At 41.2% G+C, this 25,435-nt stretch overlaps 2 protein-coding genes across 3 annotated transcripts; one reads left to right on the forward strand and one right to left on the reverse strand.

Moving 5' to 3' along the window:
• Nucleotides 1-1,935: 1,935 nt before the first annotated feature.
• Nucleotides 1,936-5,825, forward strand: bcl2l16 (BCL2 like 16). Its single transcript, XM_043675408.1, has 2 exons — nt 1,936-2,618; nt 5,694-5,825. The coding sequence occupies exons 1-2, from the start codon at nt 2,103-2,105 to the stop codon at nt 5,823-5,825; spliced, it is 648 nt and encodes a 215-aa protein (XP_043531343.1). The 5' UTR covers nt 1,936-2,102.
• Nucleotides 5,826-6,242: 417 nt separating this feature from the next.
• On the reverse strand, nt 6,243-24,967 carry tmem82 (transmembrane protein 82). 2 transcript variants are annotated; one of them, XM_043675728.1, is made up of 6 exons: nt 24,798-24,857; nt 24,630-24,702; nt 17,700-17,877; nt 16,293-16,701; nt 9,930-10,117; nt 6,243-8,280 (listed from the first exon to the last, which is right to left on the reverse strand). In XM_043675728.1, the coding sequence occupies exons 1-6, from the start codon at nt 24,829-24,831 to the stop codon at nt 8,182-8,184; spliced, it is 981 nt and encodes a 326-aa protein (XP_043531663.1). In that variant the 5' UTR covers nt 24,832-24,857; the 3' UTR covers nt 6,243-8,181. The 2 variants fall into 2 exon arrangements, with proteins under 2 accessions (XP_043531663.1, XP_043531664.1); XM_043675729.1 differs by lacking the exon at nt 17,700-17,877 and having other exon boundaries at nt 24,798-24,967.
• Between the last annotated feature and the right edge of the window lie 468 nt (nt 24,968-25,435).

Genomic DNA, 25,435 nt, shown 5'->3' on the forward strand with positions numbered 1-25,435 from the left:
GGTGGGACTGGAGAGGTTGGGAAGAAGATTGCAGGTCAAGAAGGTGGTGCTGAGCCCGAGGGTTGGGACTGAGATAAGTGGAGGGGAAATGAGGAAGCTGGGGAAATCTGCATTCATCCCTTGTGGTTGGAGGGTTCCTAGGCAGAAGATGAGGCGCTCTTCCTCCAGGCGTCGTGTTGCCATGGTTTGGCGATGGAGGAGGCCAAGGACCTGCATGTCCTTGGCAGAGTGGGAGGGGGAGTTAAAGTGTTCAGTTACAGGGCGGTTGGGTTGGTTGGTGCGGGTGTCCCAGAGTTGTTCTCTGAAACGTTCCGCAAGTAGGCGGCCTGTCTCCCCAATGTAGAGGAGGCCACATCGGGTGCAACGGATACAGTAAATGATGTGTGTGGAGGTGCAGGTGAATTTATGACGAATATGGAAGGATCCCTTGGGGCCTTAGAGGGAAGTGAGGGGGGAGGTGTGGGCACAAGTTTTACATTTCTTGCGGTTGCAGGGGAAGGTGCCAGGAGTGGAGGTTGGGTTGGTGGGGGGTGTGGACCTGATGAGGGAGTTGCGGAGGGAGTGGTCTTTCCGGAACGCTGATAGGGGAGGGGAGGGAAATATATCCTTGGTGGTGGGGTCTATTTGGAGGTGGCGGAAATGACAAAGGATATATCCTTATATCACAGCCTAGCCAAAACTCTATGTCCTCCAAAAAATACTTATCGCCTAGCACCTTTGGGTGCTGACCTCTACAGTTCCAACCAAGGACTTTTTAATTCTATCTTTCTGTTAGTGACATTATCCTCAATGGGGAAAAAATTGAAAATCTAAAATCTGTCCCAAGAAACTGAGGATCTTATTTATCCTTGTAATATCTTCCTTACATAGGCATAGCAGCTGGGCTCTGTTGCAGTTAATAAAAGCTACGTTTAAAATAGAATTCACTGTGAACCATGACAGGCATGCACAGACAAAGGAAAAGCAAAGAGATTACACTAGATAAACAGACATGAAGAATATCCTATGGCTCATCGTAAATTATCCCGAAGTCTCACACTTAGCATTGAATTGTTGCTTACATTATTTCTGGGACTTATTTGTGACTGTTCTATTTATGTCTCTTGTCAATAGCAGCAGTCATTCCTAAATCAGAAGTCCATAGATTTGATTTCAGTTCTTGGGATGTGAGTAATTAATCACTCCACTGCAGTGCTGGGGGAATGTTGTATTGTTGTAGGTGCATTCTTTAAGATGAGAAATTAACTCAAAATGCTATTTGCCTTTTAAATGGATCTAAAAGACCAACAGGCAACTGTCTTGGAGAAAGTGAGAACTGCAGATGCTGGAGATCAGAGTCGAAAAGTGTGGTGCTGGAAAAGCACAGCCAGTCAGGCAGCATCTGAGGAGCAAAAGAGTCGACATTTCGAACATGAGCTCTTCATTTGCCTGATAATTATTTCTTGATTAGTAAATTATCTCATCGTTCTTTGTGGGATGATGTTGATGCCTTATACAGGAAACCTGATAATGATCACCTGCCTAGTTGCATTCCACTCGTGACAGTCCCATATTTCTGACAGAATTAAAACCATTCATTTAATAAAGTATGAAATTATCTCGACATTTTCTTGCTGACTCAAGCCGATCCCCTGAGGAATGGCACCTCCGAGACTCTCGGCCAGGTGACCATTCCCTACATTTCAGCCTAAACTTGGAGAGTCAGCAGAATATTCCGAGTCCAATCCTCTCTGTACACTCCCATGCATGCCAGCAGGCGTCACCGAGGTAAGCAGTGCAATGTGAGGGAATGGGAGGAGCGAGCGGCAGTGTCGTGTGGAAGTTTAGCTTTTGAACTAAAGGAAGATCCCACGCTGCCTCCTGTTGGTGTTCCAAAATTTCACATTTGCTCAGTTTGTCACTATTTTCAAAATTATCCAGTAAAGCAGATAAGAAATACAATCAATGTAGCAGCTTGATTGTTTTGAATTTCTCATCACTGAAAACTCTGCTCATGGTATTTCTGAATATTGGCAGTGATATTTAGCCAGGTTAAATCCCTGGCGTGGTTACCCTGATGCTGCACCAGTTATTTTTAGATGCTGTAAGCTGCCCTCTGATATATGAGAGGCCAATGCCATCAAAACAGCAGAGTAGCTCAGCCACCAAACAGATTTCACAGGCCGTGGCCACTTCAAATGAAATCAGAACAAAGCAATGATCATGTGGTGAAGGAGGCCTATGTAATGTCACAGGATTACATCAAGTATGTGACTGGAAGGACATCAAAACCAGCTCCTAGCAAGGCTTCAGCAGCCCTGAGACATGCAGGCGATGATCTCCTGGAGAAATATCCCATCTTCTTTAAGCGATGGCCCCGGATTTTCAGGGAAGTTTGTTCTGATGACGCCTGCGATTACTTATTCAAGTTGTTGGATGAGCATTTCCAACCAGAGAAACCTTGGCAAAAGAAGGAGCTTACCTGGAGTGGGATACTTTCCATTTATGTCCTGGCAGGACAGCTGGCCAAACACTGCCAGGCGAATGGCATGGAGTCTGTGCTCGAGGAGCTGGAATTCAATGTGGGTCAGTACGTGGAGAGAAAAGTGTGTCCACATATTAAAGAAAAGGGAGGATGGGTAAGTATCACTGAAATAAATAGCTCTCATTCAGTGGCTCTGATGGAATCAAATTGTTTAAATGTCCTAATCATCATGTAGCTTACCGTCTAGCAACAATGAGGTTCTGAGAAGCTGCACCAATCAGTGTGTTCGTGGTTTGACTTGCCTCCAGGCTGGAATTTGAATTGAATTTAATGGAATGATTTATTGTTACTTGTATTTAACAAATAAATAATGAAAAATGTAATATGTTCCTTCACCTTGATTCAGTCTGACTCCAACCAATGTGACATTCCAGACACTGCATGACTTATAATTATCTGTACCCAAACAGACACAAGCCTTTTTTTTGGTTTGGGTCACTTACTTTTTTTTTCAGTAACAGAACCTGTTTGATACCTTGTGCCAGCAGTGACATATCGAGCCATTGACTGTTCATCATTGGTCAAGTTATGTTTTTGCATTTTTCGCCTTTCAAATTGGTTATTTTATACTTGGCTTGTTTATCAATTGAGATATGCCAAAACATTTATCCCATCAAAAATAGATTCAAACATACATAGTTCATTTTAATGATAATGGTCTAGCTATCAGGGATTGTCATGGATTGATTAGCTTCATTGGTTAGTTTATTTTAAACAGTAAAACACATAAGCTATGAAGCAGACATTATAGCAAACCAATTGATTTATGTGTACAGGTTGCACGATCATAACAAACTAACTGGTCAGGAAGTGTCACAACATTGTATACACACAGTACATGGCGTCTTTAAAGGTGAATTCTCTCAAAAGGTAACATACAGCAACATACAGACATGATCACTCCCCAATCATGCCCCAAACAACTATAACTAAACTAACTATACACCAGATAAATTAATCGATAATTGTAATCCCATTCATCATCTTAATTGCATCCTTTAACAAACTGTAACCCACTTCACTGGATCTTTCAGCACTCTAAGTTCTTGAGTATATCCTGCCCTCACAACCATTTAATAAAAATACAAATAAAAACATTGACTGAAGACATTGAGGAAGATTAACAGTGAACAAAGAGAGAAAACTGCAGAACATGTCCTCATTGTAACACTCCTATTATCAACATCCTTCACTGTAACACTCCCCGACATGGGCGGCACAGTGGTTCAGTGGTTAGCACTGCTGCCTCACAGCACCAGGGACCAAGGTTTGATTCCTGCCTTGGGTGATTGTCTGGAGTTTGCACATTCTCCCTGTGTCTGCATGGGTCCCCTCCGGGTGCTCTGGTTTCCTCCCACAATCCAAAGATGTGCAGGTCAGGTGAATTGGCCATGCTAAATTGCCCATAGTGTTGGGTGAATTAGTCAGGGGTAAATATAGGATAGGGGAATGGGTCTGGGTGGGTGACTCTTCGGAGGGTCAATGTGGACTTGCTGGGCCTTTGTAGGGAATCTAATAACCCTCACCTCTCACTGAAACACTCTCTGATTTACTCCACTTGCTTTAATGTTACTGGTAAGTTGGGAAAGCCCATTGAATAAAAGGGGACAGTGGCAGCTTGGATACAAAATTGGCTGAGTGACAGGGAAGTAGAGAGTTGTAGTGAATAGATGCTTTTTGGATCGGAGGAAGCTATAATGGGCCACTGCTTTTCTTGATTTATATTAATGACATGGTCTTTGGTGACAGACCACAATTTCAAAATTTGTAGCTAACTTCAAACTGAAAGTAATGTGGACTGTGAGGAAGATAGTGGCAAACTTTAAACGATTATATAAAAGATTGATGGAATAGGCAGCCATGTAGTGATGAATTTTAAAGAAGTAAAGGGATATCTTTGGAAGTAGAACAAGGAGACAATATAAAGAATTTAATTCTGCTGGAAGTGTAAAAGCAAAGATACCTGCCATACATTTGCAAAAGTCAATGAAGGTAGAAGGGCAGGTTCAGAAAATGGTTAATAAAGCATATGGGATACTGGGCTTAGTAAATGGAGGCATGGGGTTCAAAATCAAATAAATTATGGTGAACCTTTGTAACACATTGGCTTCAGCTCGTGACCTGCATCTAAATCTGGACATACTTAAATTTCTACTGCCTTCACATCATTTTTTAAAGATTAAAGTGATTCCAGGAATGAAGAACTTCACTTGTGTGAATAGATTAAGGAGACCATTCCAGAAGATTGAGAGATTTGATACAGGTTTTCAAAATCTTGAAGGGGCTGGATGGAGAAGCAGTGCCTATTGGTGGAATGATTGAGAGCAGAGGATACAAGATTGAGGTGAGTGGCAAAAGGACCAGGAGGAAAATCTTTTTGTGTAGCGAGTGATTGTGATCTAGATTGCATTGCCTGGGAATGTGACAGATTCAATCACAGTTTTCAAAAGGGAACTGGATAATTATTTGCATAGAAAATAATTAGAAAAGTCACAGGAGAAAAGGTTGGAAGTAGGATTGTTTTTTCAGGTAGCCAGTATGGATACCACAGGTCAAATTGCCATCTTCTGTGTTGTAACCATTCTATGGCTCTATGTTAGAAAAGCAACAACTAGTGTCTCAATTTCTAAGAATCCAGCTTTTTATTACATGTGACCTCCTTACTTATGAATGAAATCCAGCTTCCCTGCACACTCGGTGGCTCACCTCAAACAAACTGCAAATGTTACACCTCGCCCATTGATAAAATGGGTGGGTAAAGTTTCTAAAATACCTCATTGAATGGTCAAATGTCGGCTGCGCCAGGTACAGACAGAACAAGAGTTCAACACATGCGCAAACCTCCTTGTTCGCAATCACCCGAATCCAACTTTACTCGAGTCGAGGGAAGTGGGCGCAATATGTAAATAATTATTGAATTTTAAAACATAGAAACACTGCCAGGGCTAAATTAGTGAACACAAAGCTCCCAAATGACAATTGTTTGAAAATGACAATAGAATTCTCCTGGTTAATAATCTTTCTTGCATTAACAGCATGAAGAACTGGTCATTCATTTCATTGCTGTTTTGTTGCACAGGTTGAGGTATTCTTGAATCACATGATAAGGTAATAATATAAATCAACGATTTCTTCACACGAGAACTGTGCTTCTTTCTTTTTTCCTCAGTCTGGTTTCATAGAGCGTTTTGCTAAGAAGGAAGAGCCTGAACATACTGCCTTCCGAGCTTGCTGTGGAATGTTACTCCTGCTGGGTGCCATGTCCCTGGCTTACTACATTTACAGGCGAAGGTTATGCTGATGGGATTGACGACAGACTTTTTGAGACATTGACCATCAGTGCGTTTCACGTCATTCTCTATACCAGATCAGATCAACCAATTTTAATTCCTGCTGCCTGGGATGAGCTGTTGCTGCAAAATAGACAAGTACTTTCACAGGTGACCACTGGATAATTTGCACCACTGCATTTATGAAATTCGTTAATTGGATAAATTCTGTGCTTAATCATAAGAGGTCATTTTAGTCTTTTTTTAAAAAACCTGCTTCTCTAACTATCTTGTGTGATAAGTGTTTCACATTCTCAATAATGACTACCTTGCAAATGTACTTCTTTGGCTGGAAGGCACATTATGATAATGAAATACATTGATATAAATGCATGTATTTTTGTATTAATTTGATTTAACAACACAAAACTCACTCCAGATACATCTAATGTGTTATCACACTCATTTATTTATGTAAGATTTTAGTGGAGTGAATTCTTATGCTATTAGGGCTGTAACAGATAAAAAGGAATAGATGAACCTTGAGAATCTTATACTGTATATGCTGGCATCTGAAAGAATAAGGACATTTTATCAATGCAGGATTCCAATAAAAACATAATACTGTTTGATTGCTTGATTTCCCTTCAGCTGAAAATCTGTTATGTTGCTTAGGAGTTTCTGCTTTTATTTCATTGAATTTGGAGATGGAACTTTGCCTGGGCATTCTTTCCTTCTCCATGTGTACATTGCAGACAAGTCTACAGGAAATGCAGCAACATTACATTTCCATGAACAATTAATATCTCTTCTGCATTCAGTGTCAAGTCCTATCTTGTCCCAGTATTTCTACAGCAGGTTCTGAAAGAGAGGGGGGGCAGTGAAGGAAATTGGAAATGTGACAAATAATATTCTAACAAAATAAACTGAACTGAATTAACCCTGCCATCCAGTGGACAGATGACATAATTACGAGCGATTCCTGCTGGAAAATCCACACCTTCCCTAATGTCATTAGGAAAATGCAATTCTTTAACACATTCTGATTTTCATCCTGTGTCTTGTAGAATCCAATCGGGTTGCTGAAAGTTAGTCTGCAAAAAAGAGTCACAAATACCCAGAAACAGAAACAGAAATTGCTGGCGAAATTCAGCATCGTCTTGGGTTCGGTGAGTCTTCATCAGAACTCAAAATGTTAATTCTGCTTTCTCCCCACAATTTGCTGCAATTTCCATATTTGTTTCAGAGCTCCACCATCCAGTGTTCTTTGTTTTATTTCACAAATACAACTGAGTTTCCACAGAATAAAGTAAAACTCAGCATTTACAAAGCTGCCAAATTCTTGGATGCACAGATTGGCAGTCACCTAGGTTCCAGGGTCAAAGAGCCTTCTGGGATATGCATAGTATTGTAGCCATCCCACAGGGGTGCATCCATTCGCAGCAGCATACTAGTGCAATTCCACTGACAATGCAGTCATCTGACAGTATCCACTGATACACTTTCATTAACTTTATACAAAATATTCCTGATGCAAACTGGGAATAGACACAAACAACTAATGGCCAGGTAACTAGACTAATTCACTTTAAATCACTTATAGGTGCCATATTACTGAGTTCGTAACCTTTTCATCCAATTTTCCACTTCCTACACCTCCAGTATCACACCCCCCCGACCTAGATATTGAGTATCAGCAGAGTGTTTGACTCTTGGGAAAATTAAAACTGAAACCAATCCTTCACCTCATTTTTGAGCAGTGATTTCTGGCAATTTTTTTTTCCTTTTCTGCCTCTGGATGCTTATGTTCATTGTAGTACCTTTAGCACTGCTCCCACTCAGGTCGATGCTTACTGCAAAATCAAAGGACCAGACATGGTATCTTCTCATTTTATTATCACAGCCATCACCCACAGAGCATGTAGGTGAAGAAGGGGTCTGGGGTGGTTGTCAGATTTAATAATTAAGCAGTAAACAGCGTGAGTTGGCCATTTGTGACCAACTGGGGCTTTGAAATGTTGCTTGAAGATGAAATGCTCACTCCCCAGCTCAATTACCCATATTATTAGTAATATGATAATGAGTCAATGATAATCTTAAAACTGACATTTTCTGCTATGCTTTCAGTTTTCAATTATACATAGCAACAAACACTAATATTGAGAGAAAGGTATGATTGAGAGAAAGGTATCATCCCAGTATGATTGCTTGCAACCAGTTCCCCTTTCTCCAAGACTCTACAGTCTACAAACAGCCAAGTAAACATTAATTGAAAGGAGCTGAAGCTCAGAATTGATCAAGCTGCAGCAGGCTGCTAAATCAGCAAGTCTGAGTGCTGGATCTGGGTCCATTTCTCATTCAGCTGACATCTTCATAGTCACCCACAGGTTATGTGTCAGATGCTCTTGACCTCTGCTGTGCACGCTGCTGGGTTGATCTTATTGTGGTACTGAAGGCTGTGGTACTGTGATTGGCTCCTGAGGAATCCTGTAAAATATAATTTATTTTTGTTTAATGACATTTTAATGTGTCAACTCTGACTCAGTTGGTGGCACTCTCACATCGGACTCAAATGTTCAGGGTTCAACTCCCTGCGGAAGTTAAATTCTAATATGAAGTGAAATAGATTATAGACACTATTTTGAGTGTCTTGGACAATATTTATTTCTCAATAAACATCACAAAGGCAGATTGTCTGGTCATTATCACATTATTATTTGTGAGAGTTTACTATGTGCAAACTGGCAACAGTGACTACCCCTTCAAAATGTACTTAATTGGGTATCAGGTGCTTTGAGACATCCATAGTTATGAAAAGCATTATATAAATCTAAGTACTTTGTTTTTTTAAATTAAATTTGCCCTCACCCCTGTCACTGAAGATATAAACTATTCTTCAGGTTCAGTACCCAAGTACAAGCTGTTCACCATTAACTTAACAGGTGAATTTGAAAATTATTTCTCAGACATTCTTTCGATTGTATTGTATTGATAGATTAGGAAACCTTAAAAGAATGAAAAGCTTCATATCTAAACATAGAAAAGACACGTAACACCAGGACAGGGAATCTGTCCAATAAATGTTCACGTATGTAAATATGGCAGGAAGAGTACATGCAAATAGATGAAAGTGAACATGGCTTCTGTGTACAGGCAAATATGAACATCTGTGTCATCAACAGGAGTTTGGTCTGCAAGCAGTGAACACAGAACTGGTAAGAACAGGGCCTTACATAATATTACTATTACTATTATTATTACACTGGGCTCTGTTCTTTGCAGACAGAGACCAGATCGATACACACTGCATCTGTTTCAACTCAACAAGATACATGGCAGTCATTCGCTGATTCATTTCTCAAGGCATTACTATGGACAATCAGAATCAATCTACCTGGTTGAAAATTTAAATAAAACATAGCCATCAACTGTCAGTCATCATTATCTGGTGTATTATCCACTACAACACGTCTAACAATCAGAGTGTTCTTGTCAACCAATTAACACTCGTCTCTGCTACAGTATAAATGTTGATTTTACCTGACATTGGTATTAGTGCAAATTGGTCTGATGAGTCCAAGGCACAAAGCTTTGGACAAAATATGTCCTTCCTCATCAATATTACCATGTTCTTGTATTTAACGAAGAGATACATGAATGACATTACATGAGAAATATAAACACATCATCAACTTTAAAAATAACTAAGTGTCTAAAACACAGACAAGAAATTAGGTACAGTGAGGAGACATACTGGACTAAATCTTTATATGAGGAGAAAGTGAGGTCTGCAGATGCTGGAGATCAGAGCTGGAAATGTGTTGCTGGAAAAGCGCAGCAGGTCAGACAGCATCCAGGGAACAGGAGAATCGACGTTTCGGGCATAAGCCCTGATTCCTGAAGAAGGGCTTATGCCCGAAACGTCGATTCTCCTGTTCCCTGGATGCTGTCTGACCTGCTGCGCTTTTCCATAAATCTTTATATGAGTCTTTCAAAGCTGTGTACAAAATTAGCTTCTTGGACACAGTGTTTTCTGCTAATCAACATCTGAAGGGTTTCCACCTCACTCGAAGATGTGGTCTGATCTAGTCACCTCTGATATGAAGGACAAGCTGAGAAACTACTGCCTTATGTACCTGTTGTCTGCAGGCCTCCCGCATTTGCCCTGCTTGAAGAAGACATAACAGCTCTCCGATCAGTGATAAGATCACATGCAACACATCCATCCACTTCCCAATAGTCAGGGTCAAAATCAGCAGCCCACCCATCCTCACACCCACTGTCTGATAGACAGTTTGCTCAGTTGGATTCTGCTTCTGCTCCTCTGAAAAATAAAGAGATCATTTACAATGGCACCGAAATAGAAAGGTTTGCACCATCGAATTGTTTAATATAAAAGAGTTCCAAGGTCATTTACAAATCCGGGAATTTTTAAAGGCACAGATTCAAGAGTCATTCCAAGTAGTAAAGCAGGTTAACAAAGCCATTTAAACATTTTAACAAAACACCTAAGTTCATATAAAGAGGAAACAAATTAAAAAGCAGAGATTTTTTGTTATACAGAAATTCCATTGAACTGCACTGGAAGACTTTTCTGGTCTTCCAAGAAAAAAATGTCGAAAAACTGGAGGAAGTACAAAACATAATTTACAACCACAGCTTGCATTTGTATAGCACCTTTAACATAAAAGAAGGTCCCAAAGCACTTTGCGGGAGCATTATAAAACTAAATGAGGCACCAAGCCATATAAGGAGAAATCAGGGCAGATGACCTTAGTCGAAATGGGTTTTAAGTAAGTGATATCTTAAAGGAGAAAAGAGTGGTCAAAAGGCATAGAGGTTTTAAAAGAGAATTCAAGGGCCTAAGCAGCTGAAGGTATTACCACCAACTATGGAGCAATTAAAATCAGGAATGTTCAGGTGGTCAAAATGAGAAGATTGCTGATATTTTGACAGAGAGAAGACAAAACTGTGAAGTGATTTGAAAACAAGTTTGAGAATTTTAAAAATAGGCATGATTTAAAAAGATGGTGCCAGAGCTGAGATGTTCTAATGAAGGACTGAACATGTTGAATCCTTCTCTCTAGAAATACCTGAGCAATTATCTGATTAAGGCCTTTAAAATTATGAAGGGGTCTGATTGTGGTAGATTTAGAATAGATATTTCCACTTTGTGAGGAGGGGAGAGGGGGTGAATTCAAAGTTATAGACCATTGATATAGTGTTGTCACTATAAATCCAATTCTCTGCAGCTGTAACACTTTATTCTGTTCTATTACCCTGATGTATTAATTTAAGGTATGATTTGTCTGGTTAGTAAGCAAAATAATACTTTCCACTGTATCTCAGTACATGTGACAATAATAAATCAAATCAAATAAGAAAATAACCAGAAACTCATATGCCCAGAGACTGGTAAGAACGTAGAACTTTCTACCACATTAAGTAGTTGAACTGAGTAGCAGGGATAGATGAATTTAAGGAGAAGCTAGACAAACATGAGGGAGAAAAGAATAGATGGATATGTTGATGGATTGAGATAAACATGGCGAAATGAGCCTTGTGTATTTTAATTCACTCATGGGACGTAGGTATCATTGGCCAAAATTTATTCCCTGTTCCTAGTTGCCACTGAGAATTTGGTAGTGAGCTGCCTTCTTGAACCTCTACAGTCCATGTGCTGTAGGTAGACCCACAATGCCCTTAGGGAGGGAATTCTGGCATTTTGACCCAGTCACACTGAGGAATGTTGATTATATTTCCAAGTCAGGATGGTGAGTGGCTTGGAGGGGAACTTGCATGTGGTGGTGTTCTCATGTAACTGCTGCCTTTGTCCTTCTAAATGGAAGTGGTCAAGGGTATGTAATGTGTTCTCAGAGGATATTTGGTGATTTTCTGCAGTACATCTTGTAGATAGCACACACTGCTGTGACCGAGTATCGGTGGTGGAGGGAGTGGATGTTTGTGACCGTGGTGCCAATCAAGTGGGCTGCTTTGTCCTGGATGCTGTCAAACTTCTTGAGTGTTGTTGGGAGGTGCACTTATCCAGACAAGTGAGAAGTATTCCATCACAATGGGGAGTCAGGAGGTGGGTTACTCACCAGAGTATTCCTGACCTTTGACCTGCTCTTGGAGCCACTTGTTTGTGTGGCGAGTCCAGTTGAGTTTCTGGTCAATGTTGATGGTGGAGGATTCAGTGAGTGTAACACCATTGAATGTCAAGGTACGGAGGTTAGATTGTCTCTTATTGGAGATGGTCATTGGCTGGCATTTGTGTGGCACAAATGTTACTTGCCAGGTGTTAGCCAAAGCCTGGATATTGTCCAGATCCTTTTGCACTGCTTCGAAATCTGAGGAGTTGGGAATGGTATTGAACATTGTTGTCTGATGATTGCACATCCTGACTTCTGACCTTATGATAGAGGGGAGGTTATTGATAAAGCAGCTGAAGATGGTTTGGGCCTAGAATCGATGGAGGAACTTCTGCAGAGATGCCCTGGAGCTGAAATAACTGACCTCCAACAAAAACAATCATCTTCCTATGTGCCAGGTACAATCCAACCAGTGGAGAGTTTGCCCCTGATACCCATTCATTCCAGCTCCTTGATGCCACACTCAGTCAAGAGCAGCCTCAATGTGAAGGGCTGTCACTTTCATCTCCCCTCTGGAATTCAGCTCTCTTGACGATATTAGAACCAAGGCTGTAATGAGGTCAGGAGCTGAGTGGTCCTGGCAGAACCCAAATTGGGTGTCACTGAGCACCTTAGTGCTGAGAAGGTGCTGCTCGATAGCACTGTTGATGACGGCTTCCACCATTTTACTCATGATCAAGGTAGTCTGATGGAGTAGTATTTGGCTGGGTTGGATTTGTCCTGCTTTTTGTGTACAGGACATACCTGTCCAATTTTCCACATTGTCAGGGAGATGCCAGTGTTATAACTATACTTGAAGAGCTTGGTTAGGGGAGTAGCAAGTTCTGAAGCACAAGACTTCAATAGTATGGCCAGAATGTTGTCAAGACCTCAAGCCTTTGCAGTATCCAGTGCCTCTGACTATTTCTTGATATCATTTGGAATGAAATGAATTGGCTGATGACTGGTATGTGTGATGCTGGGAACCATTGGTCAAGACCAAGTTGGATAATTGTCACAAAGCTAGTCCCTTTTTTGTCTAAAAACTGTTCCTTGGCTCAAGGAGACTATGTCCTTGCTTTTTTTCAAAGTGGCAATACACTGGGCTGGGCTCCAATCAATCTGGTTTAGTACAGAGCTGAAAAGGATTTTGAGAGGCCTTTTGTTTATATGTAAACTTATGAGACTTCAGGTCAAAGAAGTGACCTGTACAATGAAAGAGGAGTGGTCAGCTCTCTAGCTGAGCTGAGCAGTTCAAAGTTTGTGAGAAGATTTGTAGCTCGGGTGCTCGTTGTTGTGGTTCTGTTCGCCGAGCTGGGAGTTTGTGTTGCAGACGTTTCGTCCCCTGTCTAGGTGACATCCTCAGTGCTTGGGAGCCTCCTGTGAAGCGCTTTTGTGATCTTTCCTCCGGCATTTGTAGTGGTTTGAATCTGCCGCTTCCGGTTGTCAGTTCCAGCTGTCTGCTACAGTGGTCGGTATATTGGGTCCAGGTCGATGTGCTTATTGATTGAATCTGTGGATGAGTGCCATGCTTCTAGGACAACACTACTATTATAGGACAAGCCAAACAATTCCCTGGCTGGGAATTCATTCACAAACTCCATCAACAAACACATCGACCTGGACCCAATATACCAACCACTACAGCGGACAGCTGAAACTGACAACCAGAAGCGGCAGGGACAGACCACTATAAACACCGGAGGAAACATCAAAGAAGCGCTTCGCAGGAGGCTCCCAAGCACTGATGATGTCGCCTAGCCAGGGGACAAAACGTTTGCAACAAAAACTTCCAGCTCGGCGAACAGAACCACAACAATGAGCTGAGCAGTTTTAGTTCAGTCTTGAGTTGGTTGGAAGTTCAACATTTAGTTCAGTCTTGAGTTGGTTGGAAGTTCAACAGGGAGCTGCGTGGAAACTCTCTCTCTCTTTCTCCCCTTCAGCTTCAACCTGTAAGCATGTGTTCTATTTATACCGGTTTTTAGAGGGAGTTTGCTTGTTGTGTATGTTCAGAACAGCATAATTAAGTCGAGTTGGATAGACTGAGTTCTGTAGGGGTTCTTTATTCTGTTCTTTGTGTTTCATTGTATAATTTTGTGAATAAATTTTTGTCTGTTTTAAAATCTAGTAGCTAACATAATCTGGGTAATTTCACTGTACACTTACTGAAACAAATTGCAAAGTATGGTCTGAGCTGCCTGCTTAAGAATGTTTTGAATGGTCTGGCTTAGTCCATAACATCATCCGTTTAGCACTTCTGGCTAAAGATTGCCTAGTCTTTTGCACTAATATGTTAGGTTCTTCCATTATTGAGGATGGGGATACTTATGGAGGCTTTGTCAAAGCTATCTCATGTCCCCTTTTTGCCCTCCTGATTTCCCTCTCAAGTATACTCCTACTTCCTTTATAGTCTTCTAAGGATTCACTCGATCTATCCTGTCTATGCCTTACATATGCTTCCTTCTATTTCGTAACCAAATCCTCAATTACTTTAGAATCTAGTTTGGATAGACTGAGGTCTGTAGGGGTTCTTTATTCTGTTCTTTGTGTTTCATTGTATAATTTTGTGAATAAATTTTTGTCTGTTTTAAAATCTAGTAGCTAACATAATCTGGGTAATTTCACTGTACACTTACTGAAACAAATTGCAAAGTATGGTCTGAGCTGCCTGCTTAAGAATGTTTTGAATGGTCTGGCTTAGTCCATAACATCATCCGTTTAGCACTTCTGGCTAAAGATTGCCTAGTCTTTTGCACTAATATGTTAGGTTCTTCCATTATTGAGGATGGGGATACTTATGGAGGCTCTTCCTCCAGCGATTTATTTAATTGTCCACCTCCATTCAAGACTGGATGTGGCAGAACTACAGAGCTTAAATCTGAATCCATTGGAAGGTGTCATTAACATGCTCCTGACACTCTAAATTGAACCAGGGTAGATCCCCTGGCTTGATGATAAATTGATATACCAGGCCATGAGGTTACAGATTATACTGGAGTACAGTTCTGTTGCTGTTGATTGCCCACAGTACCTCTTGAATGCCCAGTCTTGAGTTGCTAGATCTGTTTGAAGTCTGTCCCAATTTGCACCGTGATATTTCCACACAACATGATATCTCAGTGTGAAGTTGGGGCTTTGACTCCACTAGGATTACAGTGTGGTGTATAAAAACTGCCATTGATCAGTTAGACAGAATGAGCCATCTTTGTATCGTACAATTCTGTGTCAATACTACCCAATAGGGATAGAGAAAAGAAACACTAATCACAAAAGGAAGATATTAATACGTGACAGCTGAGTCAAAGATTTTTTAAAAGTGGATGGATGGGTTTGTTTAACGAGGAATAACCAAGTGTATCAATGAGAAAGCTAAAGGTTCGTTACCAATAGGAGGGAGAGAGCAAGGCTGGGATGTTACACAGCAGAGTTGTGCATTAGGCAAAGGAAATATCAGTGAGGCAGCTTAGGGCTTCACCATCTTCTAAAAACTTCCTGGTTTTTATTATTTCTCTTCATGGTTGCAAAGACCATGTCCCTTTTGCTGAATATAACTCATACTGCACTTGCCTCTCTTAGCTTACAATTCCTTCTAAACTTCTACATTTCAAAGTTTCCACAGATTATAGAAACAGCAGGGCCATAGAACAGTACACTGAAGGGTCAACTGGAGAACCTTATATTAAATAGCCAGTTAACAAGAATAGAAATCAACAGGATCTTGCTTTCAAAGAAGGGAGGTCAAACTGAAGTTTTGACAGAATTCTTACATTTTGTCCCATTTTACCCTTTCTTTTCCTGAGGACATAAACTCCTTCCTGTGGCTTAGGTTTCACAACTACTGGCTACCACATTAGGGGTATTCCATCCCTATGTTACATATGCTGCCAAGCAATAAGACTTGTTAGGATAAATTCTCTGATAGGAATTTCACAGCTGACTTGAGCCTACCACACCCCTCACACTGCACAACCTCTGAAAAGGAATACTGGACACTGATCAGGCTTAGAACCTTGTCGGATTTATTCCCAACCCCCTTGGCACCTGAATCTGGACATCCTAGCTCAGAGATGGGGACATCACCATTGCATCACAAGAACTGCCCCACCCCCCCAACTCCCCCCCGCTCCATGTGCTTTAATCCTGAGATACCAAAATCCCAACAGCCATCTTTGGTTTAGATCAGTCAACTCAACACAAACGGTTGATAGAAACTGGAACCTTGTGAGTCTGTATAGCACAGTGTCACACCAGGTAGTCCATTAAGTCACTGTGGAGTAAGGATAGATGGCCATGGCTTCCCCCTTTCACTTCCTTGCTATCAATCTAGTAGATTACTAATTCCTCTGTCGCTATACTGTCAATTCTCACCTTGCATGTAAATAATCAGCAATGTGTAGCAGATGGTAAGGGGAGTCCAAAATCTTATTGCCTCGGATGTAGTGATGAAGTCGCTGTTAATGAGGAAGATGGCTGCTGTATCTGCCACGATGAACACAACCTTCAAGGCATTGCACAGCAGCCTAGGAATCTGATGCCAGGTGGTCAGGAGCAGGATGCACACCCCACAGTATCGCTCCTTACTGTGTAATTCATACATTGTGTTGATGTGCTTTGCCAGTTTCCAAACATACCACATGAGGAGGCTGGCGAGGCTAGCACTAAGCACCAAGCTTAGCGTCGAGTGAGGAGCTCCATCATTCAGGAAGCTCAGGCTGGTTGTCATTCCACAACCCACAGAGAACTGGCACAATAGGAAGGTCTGTGTCCTGGAGGTTCCCTGAAAACCAGTTTAAAAGTTCAGTCTTACAACTTTTTATATCTGTCTGTTTTCAACTTAATAGCAAATTAACTTTAAAGACAAGGAACAATTGCCTGTCACTTTGTACCCCTGTTACCTCTGGTCACAATGTGCCCATTTACCTACTTATACCCTGTATCTGTTTAGTTTCTTGCAATCAATTGTCTGTGATGTTCCAGAGTTTCTGTTTTAATTTTCAATTATACTTAATTCTGTGAACACTCCTCTCAGTTAGTTTCAAAGACTTAAAAGTCCATCTCCTTCAGCTTGGTCCTTAGATTGTACTCTTGCAATTTTCATGTCTGCACTAACTCTCAGCTCTTGACTGATTCTGATCAAATGGCCCAGCTGATAAGTATACTAAGCTACACAGCATGATTCCAAGTCTGATGACTGCTCTGCACTACATGGTTTAGCTAACAGCAGGGGTTTAACTGATCTAGACACATCTGGGATTGTGAAAGGTAAAAATCAGGATTCCTGCTCCTGACTCCCATACAGAGACCCCCATTTGCGAGGCTGTGAGGTGTTGACCTCAGATGGGACAGGAACAGCTGAGCTCCACATCCAGCTGGGAACATACCACTCACACTCTGTGAAAGAACCTAAGTTAGTGGGGGCTTTGCTCAGGTGAATGTTCTGCCTATTGAAGAGGGGGAATCGAATTTGAGTCTGGTGAGATGGTTAATGTTTAAAACTTAAAATATTATACAGTTCCTGTGAGATCCTGCAACTAATGGCTCACAGACCAGAATGAGTCATGCAAAAATGGCATGAGGCATGAGTAAAAACTGACACATACTTCGCCCAGAATTCACCACTAGCTCTTATCTCCCGAAGTTATAACAGTATCAAGGTGACTGATTACCTATGTGACCTTTGAACCCTATACTCTGGAAGGGCAGAGATCTGTATGGCTATTGTTCACTGACTCTGTGTGTCACCTTGTGGAACATAATAAGACCAAAGAAACTTACATCTTTGTTGGAAAGTAGCGTAGAAATGATTCGAAGGGAGAATTCGAGTACTATCAGGGAAGATACTCTGTATCCCACAACAGAGAACAGGACAGTCAGGATGCAAAAATATAGAGAATCCAGAATTTGTTGCCGGGAATTCAATTTTGCAGCTCTGACCCCAGCTCGGGTAGGTTCACTGAAACAATAAAATGGCAGATTTTCCTCATCATTGATTCAAGCTCTTTTTTTTCCTCCCACACTCTTGAATCCTTCACACTACAGAAGCCTAAAGAGTTCCTGGTTTGACTGCACTCCTAGTCTGGTTGCTGGCAGGGCCAGAGAATGGTTGTGAGATGACTGTCTTCCATCGTGCTTTCTCATCAGGGTGAGATGAGATATAAATGCCAACACTCCCCGTTCCCTCTCTGTTGTTTCCAATGATTTCTCAGGATGAAAAGGGATGAAATCTCAATTTTTTTATTGCTATTTAAATATTTTCTGCCATTCTATAAACAAGCAGCAGCAAACAATTACTGCAGAACACAACTGTCTAATGGATTCTCTCTAAGAGGTAATCAAAGCACTGTACACACAATTATTTATTTTTTACATTCGCAAATGTGGCAGCTGTATTGCACACAGAAAGATGTACTAAAATCAATGACATGAATTACAATTTTGTTTATTCTCCTGGTTTTATATAATGAATATATGTCAGGAAACTGGGATAATTCCTCACTCTTGTTTGACAGGGCCAATGGGCTGAGAAGTGGTAGATGGAGTTTAATTCAGATAAATGTGAGGTGCTGCATTTTGGGAAAGCAAATCTTAGCAGGACTTATACACTTAATGGTAAGGTCCCAGGGAGTGTTGCTGAACAAAGAGACCTTGGAGTGCAGGTTCATAGCTCCTTGAAAGTGAAGTCGCAGGTAGATAGGATAGTGAAGAAGACGTCTGGTATGCTTTCCTTTATTGGTCAGAGTATTGAGTACAGGAGTTGGGAGGTCATGTTGCGGCTGTACAGGACATTGGTTAGGCCACTGTTGGAATACTGCATGCACTTCTGGTGTCCTTCCTATCAGAAAGATGTTGCGAAACTTGAAAGGGTTCAGAAAAGATTTACAAGGATGTTGCTAGGTTTGTTGGAGGATTTTAGCTATAGGGAGAGGCTGAACAGGCTGGGGCTGTTTTCCTTGGAGCATTGGAGGCTGAGGGGTGAAGTGGTGGAGGCTGGTACAATTGCATAATTTAAGAGGCATTTGGATGGGTATATGAATAGGAAGGGTTTGGAGGGATATGGGCCGGGTGCTGGCAGGTGGGACTAGATTGGATTGGGATATCTGGTCGGCATGGACTGGTCGGACCGAAGGATCTGTTTCCATGCTGTACATCTTTATGACTCTATAGTTGCCACATGTTCGTAAACATTCAAGGTATCAAGGCAAGGCACTGGATTAATATCTCATTTGAACAAGGATGGCCTTACAGCAACTGATCATCAAAACAGGAGAAGAGGTAGGGTGTAAAATGTTGTACATTGATCTACTGGATGTTATGAATCATCCAAGATCAAAGATCAAAGATCAGACTGACAATCAAACACGTCAACTGTGGCTCTGGAGCTAATGTTAATGGAAGAGAGATAAAGCTAAGTGCACATACAAAGGAGGATTTCAAATTTGTTGAAGACATTATTGAAAGACAGCATGTAGATGTTGCTTAGGAAGAATAGAGTCTTAGAAGTGACTTTGTGGGATACGAAAAGAAACTGCTGAGGAAATATAGTGACTGAGAGAGGAATTTAACACAAATGTAGGGAGTTTCAGTTGTATGTGGCATTAGTGAGACCATACCTGCCATACTGGTTACAGTCTTGGACTCATTATTTAAGAAAACACATAAACACTTTGAAAGAAGTTCAGAGCAGGTTTACTATACTAATACAGAAAATGGCTGGATTGTTTTCTAAGGAAAGATTGGACAGACAATGCTTGTATCTAATAGAGTTTAGATGAGTAAAAGGTAACTTGATTCAAACATAAATGGCCTTGATGTGGATGTGGAAAGGATGCTTCCTCTTCTAGGAGCATTCAGAATCAGAGTTAAACCATTTATGACTGAGATATGGTGAGGTGTTTTTTCCTGACAGTGGGTTGCAAGTCTTTAGAAAGCTCTTCCTCAAAAGTGGGTGGGATCAGAGTCTTTGACTATTTTCAAGGCAAAGATTCATGATTAACAAGAAAGTGAAAGTTTATGGGGGAAGATAGGAACATGGAATAATCCGACTAGCCATGATCTTAGTGAATGGCAGAGTAGGTTTGAGCGGCCTCGTCCTACTCCTAGGTCATATGTTCAACTGTGTTAAGAAATGGAGCCATAAGTAGTTTTAGGGAGTGTGGGGAACATCTTCAAAGCATACATAGAAAGTGAACTGGGTTAGGGGGAACAGTAAGCTGTAAACTGGATAGGAAGCATTTTGTTTCCAAAATTGAAGTTAATGTCTCAGTCACAAAGATACTTCTCTGTTCAAAGTTAATGATTTTACCACATGTGACCGATTACCCAGTATTTATTCCATAACAACCTACATTATATAGTACCTTTAACATAGTAAAACGTCATTTTACAGGTGATTACTTCAAGAAATTGACACCGATCCAAGAAAGGAGACAGGTGGCAAAAACTTGATTAAAAAAACAGGTTTTAAGGAGTGTCCTACAAGAAGAGAGAGAATTACAGAGGTTTGGTAAGGTAAGGGTTGGCAAATTCCAGAATTCAGGATTCAGTCTGCTGAAGGCAGAGCTGCCAACAGTAGGACAAAGGAAGATGGGGACACACAAATGGTTAGAGTTGGAGGAATGCAGAATTAATGAAAAGTTGCAGGACCATACAGAGTTAGTTAGGAACAAAAGAAGTAATCTTAACACAAAGTTGAGAATGTTAAATTTGAGCTGTTGCAGCACTAGGAGCTTTTACAGCTCAGTGACCTTTGGAATGATGGGTTTACAGGACTTGATGTGAGAGGATACAGCCAGAGTTTTGGATGGCATCAGGTTTTTGGAAAGAGAGTGATAGAGGTCAGTTAAGAGAGCACTGTATTCAGTTAAAAACCATCACATGTGCTGGACAAAACGATAAACTTTTCTGCTTTCTCTGAAGTCTACAGTAAGAACTGTTACATATCGCCTTAGATATTAAAATTCCAAAGCAGAATTTGAAAGGGGTTTGGGTTTGAATTCCTCAGTATGTGCAAGTAGTGTACCATATGAAATTTGGAACATTTAAACAATCTGTCTTCATTTGAGATAAGAATAGTTAGTTCTGATTCTCAAAAGCATAAACAGGAACTACTGTGTCTGGTTGTCACATGATGAGTGAGACAAATGAGGAATTGGGGGAAGAAAACAGGATGTACGTTATTCTAAATTTTCTACGCTGGCCCTGACCCATGGAGCCAAAAATGGAACATGTCTCATATTATGGGAGTAGCTTGACTATGTCTATTAAAGTATGCAATGTATCAGCATGCTGCAACAAGGATGCAGGGTCAAAGATTATCGTACTGAGGAGCTTAGCATTTCAGAGACAGTACCATTGTAGTTGTGAGATATATCAGAAACTGCTACAATGAGGAGTGTGACAATATAACTGACAACTACAATAAAGAAATGGATGACGTATCTGGAAATGTGGTATTGAGGGTGTGAGATTTTGTAAAGTATGCTGCAATAAAACAGTACTCAAGGATGAATTAGACAGATTTTTGGATTGAAAACAAAACGTGCTGGAGATCACGGCAGGTCAGGCAACATCCATGGAGAAAACATAAGCTAATGTTGAATCTAGATGTCTCTTTATCAGAGACAAAGTGAAGTGTGGAGAGGGCTGCATTTATGCAATAGGTTGGGTTGGGGGTTGGGTGGGGGTGGTTGGACTGCTGGAGGAGAAAGGATGTTGATAGTTCAGATTAAGTGATCGGAATGCGAAAAGGGTAGAACTGTGGTGTGTCTAACTGTCAGACTGGAAAGAACAGACAGTCTCACTGGAATGAAGGGAGGGGAGAGAAGATATGGCGACAGAGAATGTAGCAAAGCTAAAGCAAGGGAATGAATGGGTTCACAATTTGAAGGTACTGAACTCAATATTGAGCCCAAAAAGTTGTTAAGGTTTTTGTATTGACAAGGAAAGCGAGGATCATGGGGGCAGGTAGGAAAGCTGAGTTAAGGTCAAATCAGATCAGCCATGGTTTTATTGCCAGCAGTACAGTGGAGAGAGGACAAAAACTTTACTTCAGCTCTTACTTCATCCAATCTCAGAGTTACAAGATAATAATGGATGAGAAAAGAGTCAACCACTTTAACGTGAACTGGGCGATCAGTATTGCATGTCAGACAGTTGCCACACATTTCTGACTGCAGCAACTTCTTCACACTGCTCCACGAATTTCAGATGGCGTGGATGTTAAAGTTACAGTGAGGTGGATAGGATCTGCCGACGGTACTATTGGATGGTGGTATCAAAAGATTGTCACACAGAGGTGTGGAACAGGTTTTGAAGCGTTACATTAAAGGGGTGAGTGAACTAGAAGGTGTTACCACCAGTGGTGCATTATGTTAAATATGACTAGTAAAACAAAGATGCGAACAATTATTCCAGTTGCATTGAGGCCTTTCCTTATTAATATTGCTGTAGATATTCTACCAAAATAACAGCAAGTTTAGATGTCAATGTCACTTTTAACATAAAAAAGAATCACCTAGCAACTTATGCCAAGGGAGATATACCATATCAATTCTGATAGATAACTTACACAACTCCGCTGATAGCCTCACCAACCCGGAGATTCCTTCTCAACCTCTCTGCTATTTTTATAAATGTGCCAGATTTGCACATTGAACTTAAATTGGAACTTGCTGGCAAATCAACTTGCTCAGAGTTGGCTAATGTGGTGCCACTATTTAAGAAAGGTGATGAAGAAAAGCTGTGAACTATACTCCAGTGAGCCTGACATTGGTGGTGGACAAGTTGTTGGAGGGAATCCCGAGGGACAGGATTTACATATATTTGAAAAGGCAAGGATTGATTAGGGATAGTCAACATGGCTTTGCGTGCGGGAAATCGTGTCTAACTTCATTTGAGTTTTTTGAAGAAGTAACAAAGAGAATTGATGAGAGCAGAGCAATGGACGTGATTTGTATGGAGTTCAGTAAGGCATTCAGCAAGGTTCCTCATGGTAGACTGGTTAGCAATGCGAGATCACATGGAATACAGGGAGAACTAGCTATTTGGATACAGAACTGGCTCAATGGTAGAAGACAGAGGGTGGTGGTGGAGGGTTACTTTTCAGATTGGAGGCCTGTGACTAGCGGTGTGCCACAAGGATCAGTGCTTTTTATCATAAATATAAATGATTTGGATGCGAACATAGGAGGTATGGTTAGTAAGTTTGCAGATGACACTAAAATTGGAGCAAAGAAGGTCACCTCAGAGTACAACGGGATCTTGATTAGATGGGCCAATGGAGTGGCAGAAGGAGTTGAATTTAGAAAAATCTGAGGTGCTGCATTTTGTGAAAGCAAATCAGAACATGATTTATACACTTAATGGTAAGGTCTTGGGGAGTGTTGCTGAACGAAGCGACCTTGGAGTGCAGGTTCACAGTTCCTTGAAAGTGGAGTCACAGATAGATAGGATAGTGAAGACGGCGTTTGGTATGCTTTCCTTTACTGGTCAGACATTGAGTATAGAAGTTGGAGGTCATGTAGCGGCTGTACAGGACATTGGTTAGGCCACTGTTGGATGTTGTGAAACTTGAAAGGGTTCCGAAAAGGTCTACAAGGATGCTGCCAGAGTTGGAGGGTTTGAGCTATAGGGAGAGGGTGAATAGGCTGGCGCTATTTTCCCTGGAGCGTTGGAGGCTGAGGGGTGACCTTATAGAGGTTCATGAAGGCATGGATAGGATGAAAAGACAAGGTCTTTTCCCCTGGAGCGGGCGAGTCCAAAACTAGAGGACATGTGTTTATGATGAGGGGGGAATGATTTAAACGGGACTTAAGGGGTAACATTTTCATACTGAGGGTGGTGAGTGTATGGAATGAGCTGCAGGAGGAAGTGATGGATGCTGGTACAAATACAACATTTAAAAGGCATCTGGATGGATATATGAATAAAAGAGTTTAGAGGGATTTGGGCCAAATGCTGGCAAATGGGACTAGATTAATTTAGAGTATCATGGTCGGCATCATCGAGTTGGACCAAAGGGTCTGCTTCCATTCTGTACATCTCTATGATTCTATGTCACAACACACTTCTGGAGCAGCCGGACCTTATGCCTCAGAGGTAGGGACACTACACCACACCTCCAGAGCCTTTTAAAATCTGAAAAGGGGTTTGAGGACAATATTTCCAATGACCTGATGGTTATTTTTATCAACCCATTAGGACATTCTGTGAACCCTGACCTTAGGCCTCACAGGTAGAGACTGTACCACTAGAATCAAAAAGCGTGGCGCTGGAAAAGCACAGCATGTCAGGCAGCATTCCAGGAGAAGGACAGTCTAAATTTCGGACATAAGCCCTTTATTAGGAAGGTCCTGGAAGGAATGACTGGACCCCAGCAATCCTTTTTAACAATACTAATACAATTGCAAACAATCTTTTTTTATTGCAAAAACTGTATTTTATTCACAAATATAAATCTTTGGTCTACATTCTCAGCTGCTAAAGCAGTTCTGCAGACTTTGCGTCTCTATATCCCAGAAGAGGGAGCTATTTAAAATCTTTCAGGTTCATCCCCTCACACCAGTCTGTCGCCCCTCTCCATATAACCACTTCAAGATGACTTGGAATTTGACACAAACTCATCAGCAGACTGCATAAAAACCGACAGAAAGTCTCTCTCGGGGAACCGATAGAACCATACCCAGGAAAGAAAACGAAGAAACTTACTTCAAGCCCTGGATGTGAAGGTGAATCCGCAGCAAACGGTTGAGGATAGAGACAGCACAAGCCGCGATCACACCTGGGAACAGAAAGTGGGGTTAGAGTCAAACAGAATCCCATTGAAAACGTGTTGAGCTTCCAGCCCAGGGCTCCCCAGTCTAGTCTCCTCCTCACCCTGCAGCAGGCTGTCGATGGATTTTGAGGTCATGGAAATCCACCCAAAGTTCGGAATGCACCATCGCAGAAAGCGCCACATTTCCAGGCTCCACGCCGCTCTGTCGAACTCGGGTTCACGGTCTAAAGTCCGAGTGGGTCCGCCTGTTTAATACAACACCGCCTGGTGGTAACCCGAGCGAGAGTGAACATCACACATTACCTCCGGCACTCCACCCAAACATACAGATATACCCACCCCTGCAACTCGCAAATAAACTATCCAGAAACTTAAAATACCCAATTCACAGTCTGCAATTTCAAATATAACCACTTAAAATCTGAAATACGTATTTTAAAAACTCTCAAACAATAAATACCACACAAATAGGAAGATATTCCCAAACATTGCAATTTTTTTCCTGAACCTTACACGAAGTAGTGCAAATAATGCTGTACATAATTAATAACTCTAAATATTCTTAAATGCCCTAGGCTTCCCTAATTCCCACCAATATCTTCCATATCATTTATATCTCCAAGTCCTCTCTTCATCCTACCCAAAATCACCAGCCATTATATTCAAAATCCTGAAAGACTCTCAATAAGTCCAATTGTCTGCAAGTTCCCTGTAATATTATTAAGCCACTTCAATTCCT

The sequence above is a fragment of the Chiloscyllium plagiosum genome, chromosome 34 (genome assembly GCF_004010195.1).
Source record: "Chiloscyllium plagiosum isolate BGI_BamShark_2017 chromosome 34, ASM401019v2, whole genome shotgun sequence".
NCBI lineage: Eukaryota > Metazoa > Chordata > Chondrichthyes > Orectolobiformes > Hemiscylliidae > Chiloscyllium > Chiloscyllium plagiosum.

Excerpts from the sequence above, each read along its gene's own strand:
- bcl2l16 (XM_043675408.1), top strand. The coding sequence starts at position 2,103 with ATGAGAGGCCAATGCCATCAAAACAGCAGAGTAGCTCAGCCACCAAAC. Across the intron at positions 2,619-5,693 it reads TTAAAGAAAAGGGAGGATGG|TCTGGTTTCATAGAGCGTTT; the intron begins GTAAGTATCACT and ends TTTTTTCCTCAG.
- tmem82 (XM_043675728.1), bottom strand. The coding sequence starts at position 24,831 with ATGACCTCAAAATCCATCGACAGCCTGCTGCAGG. Across the intron at positions 24,703-24,797 it reads CATCGACAGCCTGCTGCAGG|GTGTGATCGCGGCTTGTGCT; the intron begins GTGAGGAGGAGA and ends TTCTGTTCCCAG. Across the intron at positions 16,702-17,699 it reads CGCTACTTTCCAACAAAGAT|GGAACCTCCAGGACACAGAC; the intron begins GTAAGTTTCTTT and ends ACTGGTTTTCAG.